Source organism: Rhinopithecus roxellana, chromosome 6 (genome assembly GCF_007565055.1).
Source record: "Rhinopithecus roxellana isolate Shanxi Qingling chromosome 6, ASM756505v1, whole genome shotgun sequence".
NCBI lineage: Eukaryota > Metazoa > Chordata > Mammalia > Primates > Cercopithecidae > Rhinopithecus > Rhinopithecus roxellana.
This window is the reverse complement of record NC_044554.1, coordinates 103615490-103634309: the sequence shown is the minus strand read 5'-3', so window position 1 is coordinate 103634309 and position 18820 is coordinate 103615490. Positions and strand designations below refer to the sequence as shown.

Genomic DNA, 18820 nt, shown 5'->3' with positions numbered 1-18820 from the left:
TACGCAAAAATATTTATGAATATAACATTTAAATATCAATAACATAAATGTGTGTATGTACAGATATATATCTGTATAGAACTGAAAACATATGTATATATGTATATACACATATACATGTATATATACACATATACATGCATATACATACACATACATGTATATATGCACATATACACATACACATATATACACGTATGCATACAAGTATATATACGCACATACAAGTATACATATACGCACACACACATATATGCATATACACATATACATGTATACATACACATATACACGTATGTATATACATACACACATATACACGCATATACACACATATACACGTGCATATACATATACATACACGTATACATACACATATACACGTATACATATAGCTATACATACATATGCACAGATATACACATATATATACTCATATACACATATACACGTATCTACATGTGTACACACATCTGTATATGTGCATATGCATATATGTGTATACATAAGTACAAATGCGTATACATCGTGCATGTGTATGTGCCTGTATCTACATGTGTCCATGTGTAGGTATATACATGTACATGCACATATACCTGTGCGTGTGCACAGGGGCAAGCGTCTATACATATGTGCATGCATATGTGTCTATGTGCATGTATGTACATGTTTATGGATGTATATGAATGTATGTGTATGGATGCCTGTGTGTGCATATGTGGAGCGTTACATATGGATATACACTTGTGTGCAAGTATAGGTGCATCTGTGCATGTGTGCGTTCATAGATGTGCATAAGTATGTGTGGACACATCACATGTGCATCCATATGTGTTTATGTGACCCTACATCCATGTATACATGTGTGCATGAGTATGTGTGAGCCTGTCCATGTATACATGTGTGCATATGTGTGTGCTTATGTGCATGTATACATGTGCCTGCATGGGCCTCCATGTATATGTGTGTGTGCTTCCATGTGCATGTTTGGGTATGTGCATGTGTGCATGCATATGTATGTGTGTGTGTGCATGTATGTGTTTATAGGTGTATGCATGTGTGTGCATGTATGTGTGTGCATGCATCTGTGTGTTTCCATGTGCATATGTGTGGGTATATGCATGTGTGCATACGTGTGTGCATGTGTTTATAGGTGTATGCATGTGTGCATTTATGTGTGTGTGCATGCATCTGTGTGTTTCCATGTGCATGTGTGGGTGTGTGTGTGCATGCATGTGTGCATGCGTGTGCATGAATGTAAGTGTACGTGCCTGAGTGCATGTGTGTATATGTGTATTTGTGTATGCAGGCATGTGTATGTTTCCATGTGTGTGTGGGTATGTGCATGTGTTCATGCATGTATGTGTGTATGCATGCATGTGTGCATGTGCCTGTGTGTGCATGAGTGTATGTGCATGCATGCATGTGTGTGCATGTGTGCATGCATATGTGTATATGTGTGCATGTGTGCGTGCATGTGCATGAATGTTAAGTGTACGTGCCTGAGTGCATGTGTATTTGTGTGTACATGCATGTGTATGTTTCCATGTGCGTGTGTATGTGCATGTGTGCATGCATGTATGTCTCTGCATGCATGTGTGTGTGCATGCATGTGTGCCTATGTGTCCATGTGCATCTGTGTATGTGATATGGTTTGGTGGTGTCCACACCCAAATCTCGAATTGTAGCTCCCACAATTCCTAGGTGTCATGGGAGGGACCTGGTGGGACGTCACTGAATCTTAAGGAGGGTTTTTCTCATGCTGTTCTGGTGACAGTAAGTCTCCTGAGATCTGATGGTTTCAGAAAGGGGAGCTCCCCGGCTTCAGAAAGGGGAGCTCCCCGGCACACGCTCTCTTGTCTGCCACCATGTAACATGTGACTCTGCTCCTCATCTACCTTCTGCCATGACTGTGAGGCCTCCCCGGCCGGTGGAACGGTGAGTCCATTAAACCTCTTTCTTTTATAAATTACCCAGTCTCAGACATGTCTTTATTCGCAGGGTGAGAACAGACCAACACAGTATGCACATGTGTGTGTGCATGTGTGCATATGTATGTGTGAAAATGTGTATATGTGCATATGTGTGCATATGTGCACGTGTGTGTATATATGCCTGTGCATACGTGTACATGTGTGCATGCCTATGTGTGTCCATGTTTGTGCATATCCATGCCTATGTACATATGTGTGTGTCCACGTCGGTGTGATCTGTGGGATTTCCCTACACCCAGGATTGCTCCTACAGTCAGCATCTCCACTGGGGAACGCAGAGGCAACAGCCCCCGCCCCACCCCACCCTGCCCTCACCTGGGATGGAGAGGTGGTGGAGGGGCACATCCCAGAGCCGGGGACACAGTGCCGACATCCAGTCCTCGTTGGCATTTCTGCAGCGCAGGTTGGAGAAGCTGCTGGAAGTGCTCACCTGCCCGCCCATCGGAGGTGAACCCTGGGCAACCTGAAGAAGGAGAATAGGAAAAAGAGGTTTTTTATGGTTAAACTTGTGCTGCTGACACAGGGGTCATGGCTTTCCCTGGGAGGGTCTGGGGTGGTGGAGAGTGTGCGGTGGAGATCAGACTTCCTGAGAAAGGGGAGAGAGGGGCCAGGTGCGGTGGCTCACGCCTGTCATCCCAGCACTCTGGGAGGCCGAGGCAGGCGGATCACGAGCTCAGGAGTTCAAGACCATCCTGGTCAACATGGTGAAACCCCCTCTCTACTAAAAATACAAAAATTAGCCAGGCGTAGTGGCAGGCACCTGTCATCCCAGCTACTTGGCACCTCGTGATCCACCTGCCTCGGCCTCCCAAAGTGCTGGGATGACAGGCGTGAGCCACCGCGCCTGGCCTTCTCCCTTCCTTCTTTGTGGCCTAATAAACTCTCCGCTCCTTAAAACCACTCGACGTGTGTCCACGCCGTTTTATCTAAACTGGCGCGAGAACAAGGACCCCGGCGTCCCTCCAGTCACCGGAGCTGTAGCATTTTGGTGCATTGGCTGGGAATTCATTCATCAGAGCGGTGAGGATGGGATGAATCTCACCCTCAGATCTGTCCTTTAATCCTACCGCAAAGCTTTCCTTCTTTCCTTCCTTCTCTCACTCTCTGTCGAATGCAGGGGAATTTTTACAGCCTAGGGAAGTAATCCTGTTAGGCCACATCAGGAAATGCTGTCGACCAGAGATACAGCTCAGGAAAACACTGTTGCAGTTTTCCAGGAATAGAGTTCTCCCAGGGATACAGCTCAGTCTTCCAGGAATAGGGTTCCCTCCTTTTCCCCTAAATAAAGTTACTTGATACTAATTCTCTAGCAGATGCATAGTATTTCCCTTTTTTTTTTTGAGATGGAGTTTCGCTCTTTTTGCCCAGGCTGGAGTGCAGTGGTGCGATCTCAGCTCACTGCAACGTCCGCCTCCTGGGTTCAAGCGATTCTCCTGCCTCAGACTCTCAAGCAGCTGGGATGACAGGCACCTGCCACCACGCCTGGCTAATTTTTGTATTTTTAGTAGAGACAGGGTTTCTCCATGTTGGTCAGGCTGGTCTTGAACTCCCAACCTCAGGTGATTCGCCCGCCTCGGCCTCCCAAAGTGCTGGGATGACAGACGTGAGCCACCGCGCCCGGCACATGGTATTTCTAAGGCAACAGCGCCCCCTAGTGGGAACAGAAATCCTCTTCGTGGCCGGGCAGCACTTTGGGAGGCCAAGGCGGGCGGATCACAAGGTCACGAGTTCGAGACCAGCCTCACCGATATGGTGAAACCCCATCTCTAGTAAAAATACAAAAATTAGCCAGGCATGGTGGCACACGCCTGTCATCCCAGCTATTCAGGAGGCAGAGGCAGGAGAATCGCTTAAACCCGGGACGTGGAGGTGGCAGTGAGCCGAGATCACGCCACTGCACTCCAGCCTACTGACAGAGCAAGACTCTATCTCAAAAAAAAAAAAAAAAAAAAAACAATAATAATAATAGGCACCAGGAGGAGGCCCAAAAAGAGAAACCTCAGGAGAAGACAAAGCCTCTAGTAGCAGCTTGGCAGGCTTGCAAACTCCAGGATCCCCCCAGGTGCATCTGGCAGTTGCTAAAAGTGTGGCAGGCCAGGACATTTTAGAAAGGAATGGCCGGGCAGCAAGACAGAGTCACCTCGCTCCCGTGCAGCCTGTGGCGAAAAGCAGTGGAGACAGAACTGCTCCCAGAGTTGGAGGTCAGTGGATGCAAACCCCCTGCTCCAGTGGCTCAAAATGCCATCACAGCACACGGCCCCGGGCGATTCCGGAAATGGAAGAAAGGAAAGCAGACCTCCTTCTCAACAGTAGAGCCGTCCTCTCTCCTTTCTCCTCCCTCGTCCAGGCCTCTCACTTCCTATAAGGGGCATCTCAGGAAAAACTCTAATCCAATCTTTTTTTCAATCTTAGTTGTAGTTAGGAGGACCTATTTACATATGTTTCCAAACCACTGTCATGACAGCTCTACTGTCATGAAAAGCCTCCAAGTTAAGCCTAGGAAATAACTGTTTCCACTGCACACAATGTGCCATGACGACTGCCCTCTAGGGGCAGCTCTTAGCCAGCAAACAGCCAGTAAAGCAAGATAAGCCAAGTCACTCTCCAGACACATAAGAGCTCAATTAGCTGATAGCTCTTATAAAAGCACTTAAATTACGCCAGGGAAATGTAGCTAACATGTATGCGGATTCCTAGGACGCTTTCCTGATTATTCATGCTCATGCTGCCATTCAGAAGGAAAAACATCTTCTTACCACGAATGGATCTCCTATAAAATATCACCAGGAAGGCAGGGCGCGGTGGCTCATGCCTGTCATCCCAACACTTTGGGAGGCCGAGGCGGGAGGATCACCTGAGGTCGGGAGTTCTAGACCAGCCTGACCAATGGGATGAAACTCCATGTCTAGTAAAAATACAAAAGTTACCTGGGTCTGGTGGCGGACGCCTGTCATCCCAGCTACTCAGGAGGCTGAGGCAGGAGAATCACTTGAACCCAGGAGATGGAGGTTGCAGTGAGCCGAGAATGCACCACTGCACTGCAGCCTGGGTAAGAATAGTGAAACTCTGTCTCAAAAATATAGACAGATAGACAGATATACAGAGATAGATAGATATAGACAGATAGATATAGAGAGATAGAGATGATAAAGAGATAGAGAGATATATAGAGACACATAGATATATAGAGATAGAGATGACAGATAGATAAATAGATGATGGAGATAGGTAGATAACAGATAGATGGATAGATTAGATAGATAGATAGATGATAGAGATAGGTAGATAACAGATAGATAGATAGATAGATAGATAGATAGATAGATAGATAGATAGATAGATAGATAGATAAATAGGCAGACAGACAGATAGATAGGCAGACAGACAGATAGATAGATAACCTCACCAGGAAATTAGCAGATCATTATTCTCAGTTTTTCTTCCAGGAGAGACAGCAGCCCAAATGAAAGAGATTAGCTGATCAGGCAGCTAAATCAAAGGCAAGGAAGCCTCAAGGCACTAACACACTTCCAGCCCTTCGAATCCAGGAGGACTCCATGAAAGAAACTAAACCTCAGTATTTCACTACAGAAATAGAGAAGACTCCTTCTCAAGGGTATGCTTTTCCGCTGTTGGGCTACAGTCAGGATGGCAAACTCTATTTGCCATCCTCCAGCCAATGAAGGTTTTTGTTTTTGTTTTTGTTTTTTGAGATGGAGTCTCACTCTGTCGTCCAGGCTGGAGTGCAGTGGCACGATCTCGGCTCACTGCAACCTCCACCTCCTGGGTTTAAGCCATTCTCCCACCTCAGCCTCCCGAGTAGTTGGGACTACATGCGCCCGCCACCATGCCCCGCTAATCTTTTGTTGTTGTTGTTGTTGTTGTTTTAGTAGAGATGAGGTTTCATCATGTTGGCCAGGATGGTCTCCACCTGCTGACCTCGTGATCCGCCCGCCTCGGCCTCCCAAAGTGCTGGGATGACAGGCGTGAGCCTCAGCACCCGGCCAGAGGTTCGTAAAATCCTTCACCAAAGCTTTTCACTTGGGAGAGGATAAAACATATCAATGTGCTCAGAGATTTGTTTTCAGACAGAAAAACCTCTCAACTGGGTAAGCATGTAACCTCTCTAGCTCACTTCCAACAAAAATTAACAGAAGTACCAGAGCTGCAACCCCAGGAGATAAAACCACCTTTATCTCACCCAGGAAATTTGGTGTTAGTGAAAACCATCATCTCTCTCCTTCGCTAAGCCAAGCTGGGAAGGGCCCTAACCCTGTTCTTCTCGAACCCTCTCAGCAGTGAAAGATACCGGAATCAACGCCTGGATACATCACGCTCAAGTCAAAGCCTGACCCGCTGAGGGCACCAGCCCTGACAGCCCAGCGGAATTAGGGGATCTTAGGCCAGGTGTGGTGGCCGGCACGTCATCCCAGCACTTTGAGAAGGCTGAGGCGGGTGGATCACAAGGTCAGGAGTTCAAGACCAGCCTGGCCAAGACGGTGAAACCCCATCTCTACTAAAAATACAAAACATTAGCCGGGCGAGGTGGCGGGCACCTGTAGTACCACCTACTCAGGAGGCTGAGGCAGGAGAATGGCGTGAATCCGGGAGGCGGAACTTGCAGTGAGCCGAGATCGCAACACTGCACTCCAGCCTGGGTGACAGAGCAAGATTCCATCTCAAAACAAAAACAAACAAACAAAAAAGAACGGAAAAAGGAAAATACGAGATCTGAAGCTAAACCTCATTAAAAAAAATAGCTGGGCATGGTGGGCGTGGTGGCTCACGCCTGTAATTCCAGCACTTTGGGAGGCCAAGGTGGGTGGATCACGAGAGTTCAGGAGTTCAAGACCAGCTGGCCATCATGGTGAAACCCCATCTCTACTAAAAACACAAAAATTACCCAGGCATGGTGGCGCGTGCCTGTCATCCCAGCTACTCGGGAGGCTGAGGCAGGAGAATCGCTTGAACCTGGGAGGCGGAGGTTGCAGTGGGTCGAGATATCGCCACTGTGGTTAAGAGTTATTAAGACATTATTTTAGGCAGATGGAGACGAAAAGGGGCCAGGGGCGGAGGCTGACGCCTGTATTCCCAGCACTTTTGGAGGCCAAGGCGGGTGGATCACCTAAGGTTGGGAGTTCAAGACCAGCCTGACCAACATGATGAAACCCCATCTCTACTAAAAATACAAAAAATCAGCCGGGCGTGGTGCCGCATGCCTGTAAATCCCAGCTACTCGGGAGGCTGAAGTAGGAGAATGGCTTGAACGGGAGGCGGAGGTTGCAGTGGGCAAAGATGGGGTCCCTGCCCTCCAGCCTGGGCAACAAGAGTGAAACTCCTCCATCTCCAAAAACAATTTAAAAACGAGAGAAAGAGGAAAAGGGGTCCTTGGAGGATGTTTTCGCAGCTCCAAAAAACGTTTCTTGTCTAGCGTCAAAGCCCTGGCTCTTAGACCCGGCTTGGCAACCTTTAATATGCAAATGCGAGCTGTTAGAAGCTGGGTACAGCCAACAGGCCGATTCCCACCGTTGCCGTCTTGCCCTCGCCCCACCTGTGCCCGCCATCCTGGCCGCCCCACGTTCCCGCCATCATGGCCGCTCCCACCTGTGCCTGCCATCCTGCCCGCCCCCAAACGTTCCCACCATCCTGGCCGCCCCGACACGTTCCTGCCATCCTGGCCGCCCCCACACGTTCCCGCCACCATGGCCGCCCCACCTGTGCCTGACATCCTGGCCGCCCCACACGTTCCCGCCATCCTGGCCGCCCCCACCTGTGCCCGCCATCCTGCCCGCCCCCACACGTTCCCGCCATCCTGGCCGCCCCACGTTCCCGCCATCATGGCCGCCCCCACCTGTGCCTGACATCCTGGCTGCCCCTACACGTTCCCGCCATCATGGCCGCCCCCACCTGTGCCTGACATCCTGGCCGCCCCCACACCTTCCTGACATCCTGGCCGCCCCACGTTCCCGCCATCATGGCCGCTCCCACCTGTGCCTGACATCCTGGCCGCCCCCACACGTTCCCGCCATCCTGGCCGCCCCACGTTCCCGCCATCATGGCCGCTCCCACCTGTGCCTGCCATCATGGCCGCCCCAACACGTTCCCGCCATCATGGCCGCCCCCACATACCGCCAGGCGCGTAGAACATCATGGCGCCCTGTATTTGCATATTACGGGAGCTGGGCTGGGCGGGCCAGGTTTTTCCGCGGGCTACGTGAATGACAGGCCTGGTCAGACCAATCCGCTGAGCGCTATGCAAATCAGCCACGCCTCCTCCAGGTGCCGCGTTACCCGGGCTGGTCTCCTCCCTCAGCCCTCCACTTTGGAGCCCCCTGTCCGTCTGTCTCCGTCCGGGGGAGCGACTTCCTTTTCCTTTTCCCCCTTCTTGCCTTTTTTTTTTTTTTTTTTGAGACGGAATTTCGCTCTTGTTGCCCAGGCTGCAGTGAAATGGCGCGATCTCGGCTCCCCGCCGCCTCCGCGGTGCTGGGATTCCAGGCCTGAGCCACCTGCCCGGCCCTCCCTTCCCTTCTTGCCTATTAAACGCTCGGCTCCTTAAAACCACTGCACGTGTGTCCGTGTCGCCTTATTTAATTCCACTGGAGAGGAAGAACCTGGTGTTCCTCCACCACCAGAGCCCATCACCACTGCACTGCAGCCTGGGCGACAGAGCAAGACTCTGCCCCCCCAGAAAACACATATATAAATATATAATATATAATATATATTTATTACATATAAATATATAACATATATATAATATGTAATACATACTATATAAATATATAATATAATTTATATGATACATAAATCATAATTGTTTTTTCTTTTTTTCTTTTTTTTTTTTTGAGACGGAGTCTCGCTCTGTCGCCCGGGCTGGAGTGCAGTGGCCGGACCTCAGCTCACTGCAAGCTCCGCCTCCCAGGTTCACGCCATTCTCCTGCCTCAGCCTCCCGAGTAGCTGGGACTACAGGCGCCCGCCACCTCGCCCGGCTAGTTTTTTGTATTTTTTAGTAGAGACGGGGTTTCACCGTGTTAGCCAGGATGGTCTCGATCTCCTGACCTCGTGATCCGCCCGTCTTGGCCTCCCAAAGTGCTGGAATTACAGGCTTGAGCCACCGCGCCCGGCCATAAATCATAATTTTAATATATTTATTATATGATTTAATTGTATATTATATAAATATGTATTATATAAATATATATTACATAAATATATTATATATTACATAAATATATAAATATATTACATAAATATATATTTATATAATATATAATATTTAATATATATTACATATAATTTTATATATATTATATAAATATGATATATATTATATAAATATAAATATATAAAATATAAATATATAATGCTGAAAAGGGAAGAGACTCTTTTCATAAGGGCATTTTAGAAAGCTTGTAAATTCTTTCTCTGCCTCTGAACTGTATATAACTTTTTGGGTTTTTTCTTTTTTTTTAAATACAGAGTTTCACTCTTATTACCCAGGCTGGAGTGCAATGGTGCGATCTCGGCTCACTGCAACCTCCGCCTCCCAGGTTCAAGCAGTTTTCCTGCCTCAGCCTCTGGAGTCGCTGGGATGACAGGCGTGCACCACCACGCCTGGCAATGTATGTAAGATTTGTAAGGGCTAAATCAGCCTGTTGAGTTTCACATCTCTGCAATGTTCCCTGGTGGACCAGGGGCCTCCTCTTAGAAATGAGACCTGGAGGGGCCGGGCGCGGTGACTCACGCCCCTCATCCCAGCACTTTGGGAGGCTGAAGCAGGCGGATCACGAAGTCAGGAGTTCGAGACCAATCTGGCCAACATGGTGAACATGGTGAACCATGTCACCCAGCCTGGGTGACAGAGTGAGACTCTGTCTCAAAAAAAAAGAAAAGATAAAAGAAATGGGACCCAGAGGAAGGGAAGAAGCCCCTGCCTCCTGGAGAAGAGGAGACAAACTTCAGCTGAAACTGCAGACCCACCTTGGGCACCAAACGCAGGTCTCTCCCTGGGCCGCAGGAAAGGAAGAGATCCTCTGGGTCTGCAGCTCCTGGCGGCTGCCCATGCTGCCTTCTCTTCCATACTCAGGCAGGGCTTCCCAGTTGGCTGCAGGTTTTGTTTTTATTTACATCTTCCCAAAATCCCTTCCTCCCAGACCCAGCAAGCTAGATGAGCTCAGGCCTTCCCAGCTGCCGGGACTGGGAGGGAGGGAGGGAGGGGTGGAGGGAGGGTCCCGGAGCCTGCAGGGCCCAGGAGGAGGAGCCCATTCTTTATCAGCCTCGGGGACGTCAGCTCAGCCTCAGGCTCTTTCTTTTTTTTTTTTTTTTTTTTTTTTTTTTTTTTTTTTTTTTTTTTTTTTTTTTGAGACGGAGTCTCGCTCTGTCGCCCAGGCTGGAGTGCAGTGGCCGGATCTCAGCTCACTGCAAGCTCCGCCTCCCGGGGTTACCGCCATTCTCCTGCCTCAGCCTCCCAGTAGCTGGGACTACAGGCGCCCGCCATCTCGCCCGGCTAGTTTTTTGTATTTTTTAGTAGAGACGGGGTTTCACAGTGTTAGCCAGGATGGTCTCGATCTCCTGACCTCGTGATCCGCCCGCCTCGGCCTCCCAAAGTGCTGGGATTACAGGCTTGAGCCACCGCGCCCGGCCCTCAGGCTCTTTCTTCAAGAGAAGCAACCACACCTGGGCGGGCTCTGGGTCCCCAGGACGGTGCTGGCCCCTTCTCTGCAGCCAGCTGGAAAAGGCCCAGGACGGCGTCCCCTCCCCCTGCACAGCTGTGCAGTGATCTGCCTGGAGCATCCCAGGAGGGCCGCTGTGAGCCTCCGGAGGATGCCCAGGGTCCCAGGGCTGCAGGGTGGAGGGGAGGTTAAAATGCAGGTCTGGGTGGGGCCCGGTGGCTTACGCCTGTCATCCCAAACACTTTGGGAGGCTGAGGCAGGCGGGTCACCTGAGGTCAGGAGTTCGAGACCAGCCTGGGCAACATGCCGAAACCCCGTCTCTACTGAAAACACAAAAGTTAACCGGGCGTGGTGGCAGGTGCCTGTCATCCCAGCCACTCGGGAGGCTGAGGCAGAAGAATCCCTTGAACCCGGGAGGCGGAGGTTGGAATGAGCCGAGATCGCGCCAGTGCACTCCAGCACTGGGGGATAGAGCCAGACTCCCATCCAAACACAAAAAAACCTTCGTCTCCACACCCTCTTATCTTAATACAGATATTCCTTTCTACTAATAACGTGTGTGTGTGTGTGTGTGTGTGTGTGTGTGTGTGTGTGTGTGTGTGTGGAGAGACAGGGTCTTGCTCTGTCGCCCAGGCTGGAATGCAGTGGCACGATCTCAGCTCACTGCAGTCTCCGCCTCCTGGATTCAAGTGATTCTCCTGCCTCAGCCTCCAGAACTGGTGGGATTACAGGCCCCTGCCACCGTTCCCAGCTAATTTTTCATATTTTTAGTCGTGAGTGGGTCTCACCACGTTGGCCAGGCTGGTCTCGAACTCCCAAGTTCAGCTGATCTGCCGCCTCGGCCTCCCAAAGTGCTGGGATGACAGGTGTAAGCCACCGCACCCGGCCTGATAAGAACTCTTTCAACCAATTGCCAGTCAGAAAAATTTTTAAATCTAGTTATGACCTGGAAGTGCGCCTCACTGCCCGTCCAGCTGTCCTGCCTTCACAGATTGAACCCGTCAGGCCTCTGAGCCGAACCTCAGCCTTTATCACCCCCGTGACCTGCACATACACGTCCCGGAGGCCTGCAGGATCCCAGAAGTCGGGAGCAGTCAAAGAAAAGAACGACACAGAAGTAAAACAGCCAGTGCCTGCCTTCACTGATTAACTAAAATTACCATGTTACTATTCTGACTGGTCCCTGCCCTACCTTCGCTGATCCATTGACTGTGTGCCGTTCGTCTTCTGGACAATGCGTCTTAGGGGCTGTCCACCGTGCACCTTGTAACCCTTTCCTCTGCTAACAGTAGATAACCGTGGGGAAAAGAAAGAGAGATCAGACTGTTACTGTGTCTACGTAGAAAGCAGCAGACATAAGAGACTCCACTTTGTTCTGTCCTCGGAGAAATTTTTCTGCCTTGAGATGCTGTTAATCTGTAACCCTAGCCCCAACCCTGTGCTTGCAGAAACGTGTGCTGTGTTGACTCAAGGTTTAATGGATTTAGGGCTATGCAGGATGTGCTTTGTTAAACAAGTGCTTGAAGGCGGTATGCTTGGTAAAAGTCATCGCCATTCTCTAATCTCAAGTACCCAGGGACACAAACACTGCGGAAGGCCAGGCCGCAGGGACCTGTGCCTAGGAAGGCCAGGTACTGTTCAAGGTTTCTCCCCATGGGATAGTCTGAGATACGGCCTCGTGGGAAGGGAGAGACTGACACCCATAAAGGATCTGTGCTGAGGAGGATTAGTGAAAGAGGAAGGCCTCTTTGCAGTTGAGAAACAGGAAGGCCTCAGTCTCCTGCTGGTCCCTGGGCAATGGACTGTCTCAGTGTAAAACCCGATTGTGTGTTCTATTTACTGAGATAGGAGAAAACCGCCTTAGGGCTGGAGGTGAGACGTGCTAGCCGCAATGCTGCTGTTTCATGCACGAGATGTTTGCATTCCAGATGTTTGTATACGAGATGTTTGTATAGATGTTTGTATCCAGAGATGTTTGTATAGATGTTTGTATACGTGCAGGGCACAGCACCTTTCCTTAAACTTATTTATTTATTTATTTATTTATTTATATTTTTATTTTTTTCTGAGTCAGAGTCTTGCTCTGTCGCCCAGGCTGGAGTGCAGTGGCTGGATCTCAGCTCACTGCAAGCTCCGCCTCCCGGGTTCCCACCATTCTCCTGCCTCAGCCTCCCGAGTGGCTGGGACTACAGGCGCCCGCCACCTCGCCCGGCTAGTTTTTTGTATTTTTTAGTAGAGACGGGGTTTCACCGTGTTCACCAGGATGGTCTCGATCTCCTGACCTCGTGATCCGCCCGCCTCGGCCTCCCAAAGTGCTGGGATGACAGGCTTGAGCCACCGCGCCCAGGCCCTTAAACTTATTTATGACACAGAGATCTTTGTTTGCATGTTTTCCTGCTGACCCTCTCCCCACTGTTACCCTGTTGTCCTGCCACATCCCCCTCTCTGAGATGGTAAAGATAATGATCAATGAATACTGAGGGAACCCAGAGACCGGTGCCTGCCTGGGGTCCATCAGCGCCAGTCCCCTTTCTCTATACTTTGTCTCTGTGTCTTATTTGTTTTCTCAGCACCTGACACACAGAAACCCTCACAGGTGTGGAGGGGCCGGCACCCAAGTCAATAAACTGCTTTTATGGCTCCCACGAAGCCTGTTTGGTGGTCTGTTCACACGGACACGCTTGACAGAACCCAGGTTCATCTTACACATTCTCATTCAGGTCTGACGTCTCCTTAAAAGGCATAAAACCAAGGTGTCCTCTGAGCACCTGGGGCCAGGGCGTCAGGACCTCCTCAGGCTGGGTGGTCAAAGACTCGTTCTCAACCTTGGCAAAAAACACTTTTTTTTTTTTTTTTTTTTTTTTAGGATGAAGTCTCGCTCTGTCGCCCAGGTTGGAGTGCAGTGGCACGATCTCGGCTCACTGCAAGCTCCGCCTCCCGGGTTCACACCATTCTCCTGCCTCAGCCTCCCGAGTAGCTGGGATTACAGGTGCCGCCACCTCGCCCGGCTAATTTTCTTTTTTCTTTTCTTTTCTTTTTTTTTTTTTTTTTTGTTTTTTGAGATGGAGTCTCACTTTGCAGCCCAGGCTGGAGTGCAGTGGCGCGATCTTGGCTCCCTGGAACCTCCGCCTCCCGGGTTCAAGCGACTCTCCTGCCTCAGCCTCCTGAGTAGCTGGGATGACAGGTGCCCGCCACCAGGCCCAACTAATTTTCTTTTCTTTTTTCTTTCTTTGTTTTTCTTTTTTTTGAGACGGAGTCTCGCTCTGTCCCCCAGGCTGGAGTGCAGTGGTGAGATCTCGGCTCACTGCAACCTCCGCCTCCCGGGTTCAAGCCATTCTCCAGTCTCAGCATCCTGAGTAGCTGGGATGACAGGCACCTGCCACCACGACCAGCTAATTTTCTGTATTTTTAGTAGACATGGGGTTTCACCATGTTGGCCAGGCTGGTCTCGAACTCCTGACCTCATGATCCGCCCGTCTCGGCCTCCCAAAGTGCTGGGATGACAGGCGTGAGCCACCGCGCCCGGCCAGCAAAACACACTTTTGAAATGTCCTGAGGCCTGTCTCACATACTTTTCGGTTCAGAAGACTCGAGGAAACTGGTGTCTCCTAAGATAGGCCAGACCCAAAGGTGAACAGTCACATCCTCTGTGTCATGAACGGTTCCACCAACTCTGACTGCAGTCATCCTCCTTCCCTCCCATCCTCCTTCCCTCCCATCACAGTCCCTCCCTCCCGTCAGAGACGCCTTCATCACACCCCAGGTCCCCGGACCACTGAGGGGCGTCCCCTCCTGTCCCCACGTCCCCGGATCCCTCCCTAGACATCCCAGGTCCCCGGACCACTGAGAGGCGTCCCCTCCTGTCCCCACGTCCCCCGATCCCTCCCCAGACACCCCAGGTCCCCGGACCACTGAGGGGCATCCCCTCCTGTCCCCATGTCCCCGGATCCCTCCCCAGACATCCCAGGTCCCCGGACCACTGAGGGGCGTCCCCTCCTGTCCCCACGTCCCCCGACCCCTCCTCACACATGACAAAGTGGAACAGGAAGGAGCCCCAGGTGGCCCCCAGTCCCAGCCATGTCTGCCATCTCCTCTGGACAGCACATGGGAGTGGGTTCTGGAGGCTGCCCCGCAGAGCACTGACCCTTCCTGGAGGACGTCCTCTCCACCCCGGTTCTCTCCACCCTGGTCCTCTCCACCCTGTGGCCTTCGCCATCGCCGTGGGACTGCACAGGTGACGGACGGGCCGAGCCGCCCGGTGACCCGCCAGCCCGGTGAGACACCTACACCTCCCCGCCCACTGAGTCCTCATCGCGTCCCAGAGGCGTTGGTGGCCGTGACTCGCACCTGGAACGCACGGGCCGAATAGTTGCTGAGTGAATCCACGAAGGACGGGAGTGCTCAGATCCCAGCATTCCCGCCGTCCCCCGTCCCCACAGTCCCCGCTGCCCCGATCCCCCCATCCAGGCCCCGGTGGCCAAGCGAGGACGTCCGACCATCCAGCAAGCCGTGGTCCCCAGGTTCATTCCCTAACCGTCCCGGGCCGTGTCCACACTGGCTCTGGCCCAGCAGAGAATTCCGGGCCTGCAAGGGTTACAGGCCACGGATCGCAGGCGACCGTCCCCCAGCCCGTGCCCCTGGCTACGGCTCCGGGAGGAGGAGGAGAAGGAACTTCAATGATGGAAAGGCGGGTCACTGATTCCCAGCCCGCAGCGGGCACTGTCCCCGGCCCCCACGTCCCCCGCAGGGGAACTGGCATCAGAGCACGGGGTGGACACACTCACCTTCCAGCCGCGGGAGTCTCAGAGCTCCTGGCAGCTCCCGCCGGGTGTCTGCGGGGGACTGTTCCTAAAACACACCCAGGCCGCTGCGATTGGCGGGCACGGACATTCCTGCCGGAGGAGGAGGGACGTCCCGCCCCGCCACGCGTCTGTCCCCACCCGGCCGGGCAGCAAACACCGCCCCGAACCCCCACGGGGACCCCCACGAGGACCCCGCTGCCCAGCATCAGGGGAGGGGCCGCGGTCCTCACAGACCAGGACTGGGGGCAGGTAGATCCCCCCCGGGAACCCAACAGTGTCCCCGGAGTCCCCCAGTCAGGGGTTTACAGACAGCAAGGACGTCCCCAAGGTGTGGTCAGAGGGGCTCTTGCAGGGGACATTGAGGTCTCTGACGGACGGGTCCCACTCAGGCCACTGGCCGCGGCCACGGTGGGTCCCCTGGAGCCCCCAGGTCGAGGTGAACAGGTGCATGGGACTGGCAGACTGAAGCCTGCAGGCTCTGAGCACCTCAGCCAGCAAACCGACCAGGGTCTTCCTCTGCACGTTCCGACCTCTCCCGGCCCGCGTGGGCCTCGTCTGGGCCCTGAGCAGCCTGTGAAGCCTCCGTCGGTGGAAGTGGGTTCTCCCAGCGCTGCCCACACCTGGAGTCTGTCCCCCCTCCGGTGCTAACCAGGAGCCCGGGTCAGGGGTCCATCCGGGGCCCTGTTCCTGCCTCCGCCCACTGCTTCCCATCCAGTCCACAGGCGCTCCCCACGCACCCTACTATCTCCCACCCCAGGCTGGACCCCCGGACAGGGCCTCAGAGAGTGCATGGAACATTTGGGGGGGCTGCTGTCCTGGCACGGGGACATCTGGTCGGCCGCCGAGCCACAGGCCACCGGCCTCTCTGCCTCTTTCCATCCTAACTCAGGCCCCGGGGGCTCCCCACACTCCGCCCTCCTCCCCCTGCTCCTCCTCCCTCCTCTCCTCTCCCTCCTCCTTCCTCTCTTCACTGAGACTCCCCATCTCTGCCCACAGCCCCCTGCGGCTTCCTCTTGGCCCATCTGTTTCCTCCCTTCTGCCTCTTTCCTCCCTTGCCCTCCTCCCTTCACTGAGGCCCTGCGGGGACACCAGCCTCCTGTTTCCCGCCTCCTTCTCCACAGGTCATTTTGTGGGAGAGCCACAAAATGACCTGTGCCCTGGTGTGACAGGGAGCAGGAAGGCGGCTTCCACGCCTCTTCACACAGTCACGGGGCCCGGCCCTTCCTCCCTCTGTGTCTTGGGTGGCCAGGTGTGGGCTGGACACCAGGTGGGGACATCATGTGAGTTGAGGGACGTGTTGTCCAAGCCGCAGCGCTGCCTCTTTTCTGCGAGCCCAGGGTTGTGAATGGTGCTTGAGTGACGTGGGCCGAGAGTGAGCCCCCGTCAATTGCTGGGTGCTTCCTGGAATGGAAAACCCTCTTCTCCACTAGAAAATCACATGACGCCGGGGTTGAGTTTCGAATATTGAGGATGGGGAGCAACCCTCCCACGGCTAGGAGAGACACCAGGCGGAGATAAAGCTTTGATTATTTACCAGTCCTGGGTCTGCGGCCTGAAGGCCCCCCCGAGGCAGAGATTAAAGGTTTGATGATTTATGGGTCCTGCAGGCTCCACCCACACTGGGCAATCAGGAATGCAGGAGACAGAGACGGATCTGCAGCCACCACCTTCACTGGGCCTAGAGCATTATCCCACCCAGTTTCCGGCAATTCTCAGCTGTGGTTTAGAGCCAGCAGGGAGGGTCTCTGGGAGGCTTCACTGTGACGAACAGAGGGTCCCTGTGGGTCATCGCCGGGAACAGAGGCACAAACCTGGGAGCCCCGGACACAGGTTTCCAACAGCACAGGGCAGCCGGCGGCTCACGGGGCCTCAGGCCGGGCCATGACGGCGGGGGGGCTCAGAGCACAGCTGCGTGAGCCGAGACCGGAGGCCACATGATCTTTGATTCCCGAAGCTGCTGTGTTCTGAGCTGGCTTCTTTAAAACCATCACCAGGCTGGGCGCGGTGGCTCACGTCTGCAATCCTAGCACTTTGGGACTGAGCTCAGCTCAGGAGTTCGAGACCAGCCTGGGCAGCATGGTGAAACCCCGTCTGTACTAAAATACAAAAAAAAAAAAAAAAAAAAAAAAAGCCGGGCGAGGCAGCATGCACCTGTAGTCCAAGGTACTCAGGAGGCTGAGGCAGGAGAATGACTTGAACCGGGAGGCGGAGGTTGCTGTGAGCCGAGATCGCACCACTGCACTCCAGCCTGGATGACAGAGCGAGACTCCATCACAAAAAAAAAAAAAAAAAAAAAAAGAAGGAGTGCCCGTTTCCTCTGGCCCAAGGGGTCACCCCGAACCCAGGTGCACCTGTCCCTGCGAGTCACTCAACTTTGTAGAGAAGAGTCAAAACAGATAGAAACACCTGGTCCAACACACCAGTACTCAACAATAACATAGATTACCGCTTTCCACTGATCAAGTCAACAGAGATTGAAAAACCAGCACGTTTGGGAGGCCGAGGCAGGCAGATGGCCTGAGCTCGGGAGTTCCAGACCAGCCTGGGCAACATAGCGAGACCCTGTCTCTACAAAAAACATATAAATTAGCTGGGCGTAGTGGTGTGGTGTGCACTTGTAGTACCAGCTACGCAGACCTCATCCCTCCTCCTGTAGCCGCAGCTACTCAGGAGGCTGAGGAGGGAGGATCACTTGAGCCCAGGAGGTCGAGGCTGAGTGAGCTGTGATCACACCACTGCCCTCCAGCCCGGGTGACACAGCAAGATCCTGTCTCTACCGAAAAAGGAAAAAAGAAGGACTTCTGTCTACAATATTGACAGTTCCTGAGATTGCCTCCTGACATATTTCAAGTTCGGCCTAAACGTTTCTCTGTACATAGTGAACTGTGACGTTAACAGGAGGTGTAAACAGACCAGAACCTACTCGTGTGCCAATCACTGAATTTCAGCCAAATGTTCAAACCGGGTTCAAACGAGGTAAACGCCAAGTTGCACCCAATGCAGCTGTGTCTCTGCCACACTTCTGCTTTCTGTGTGTGTCCTGTTTTTCTTCCTTCCTTCCTTCCTTCCTTTCTTTCTTTCTCTTTCTTTCTTTCTCTTTCTTTTTCATCCTTCCCTTTTTGTTTCTTTTCTTTCTTCCTTCTTTCTGTTTCTTTCTTCTTCCTTCCTTCCTTATTTCCTTCTTTCTCTTCCTTCCTTTTTTCTTTTCCTTCCTTCCCTCTTTCTTTCTTCCTTCTTTTTCTTTCTCTTTCTTTCCTCCTTCCTTCCTCCTTTCCTTTCCTTCTTTCCTTCCTTATTTCCTTCCTTCTCTTCCTTCTTTCCTTTCTTTCTTTCCTTCTGTCTTTCTTTCTC

General features: G+C 52.3%; 1 protein-coding gene across 8 annotated transcripts in view; it reads right to left on the bottom strand.

Moving 5' to 3' along the window:
* Positions 1 to 18820, bottom strand: part of PLCXD1 (phosphatidylinositol specific phospholipase C X domain containing 1) — a 42380-nt gene that overhangs the window by 10134 nt on the left and 13426 nt on the right. The window contains exons 1-2 of one of the 8 annotated variants that reach the window (XM_030932857.1): positions 15452 to 15609; positions 2310 to 2457 (exon numbers count right to left, since the gene is read on the bottom strand). In XM_030932857.1, coding sequence (XP_030788717.1) covers positions 2310 to 2436 — 127 coding nt within the window. In that variant the 5' untranslated portion in view covers positions 2437 to 2457; positions 15452 to 15609. Of the gene's footprint in view, positions 1 to 2309; positions 2458 to 7709; positions 7756 to 7845; positions 7864 to 7901; positions 8167 to 15451; positions 15610 to 18820 lie in introns of those variants that run through there. The other 7 variants (XM_030932860.1, XM_030932858.1, XM_010366620.2 and 4 more) reach the window with 7 other exon arrangements.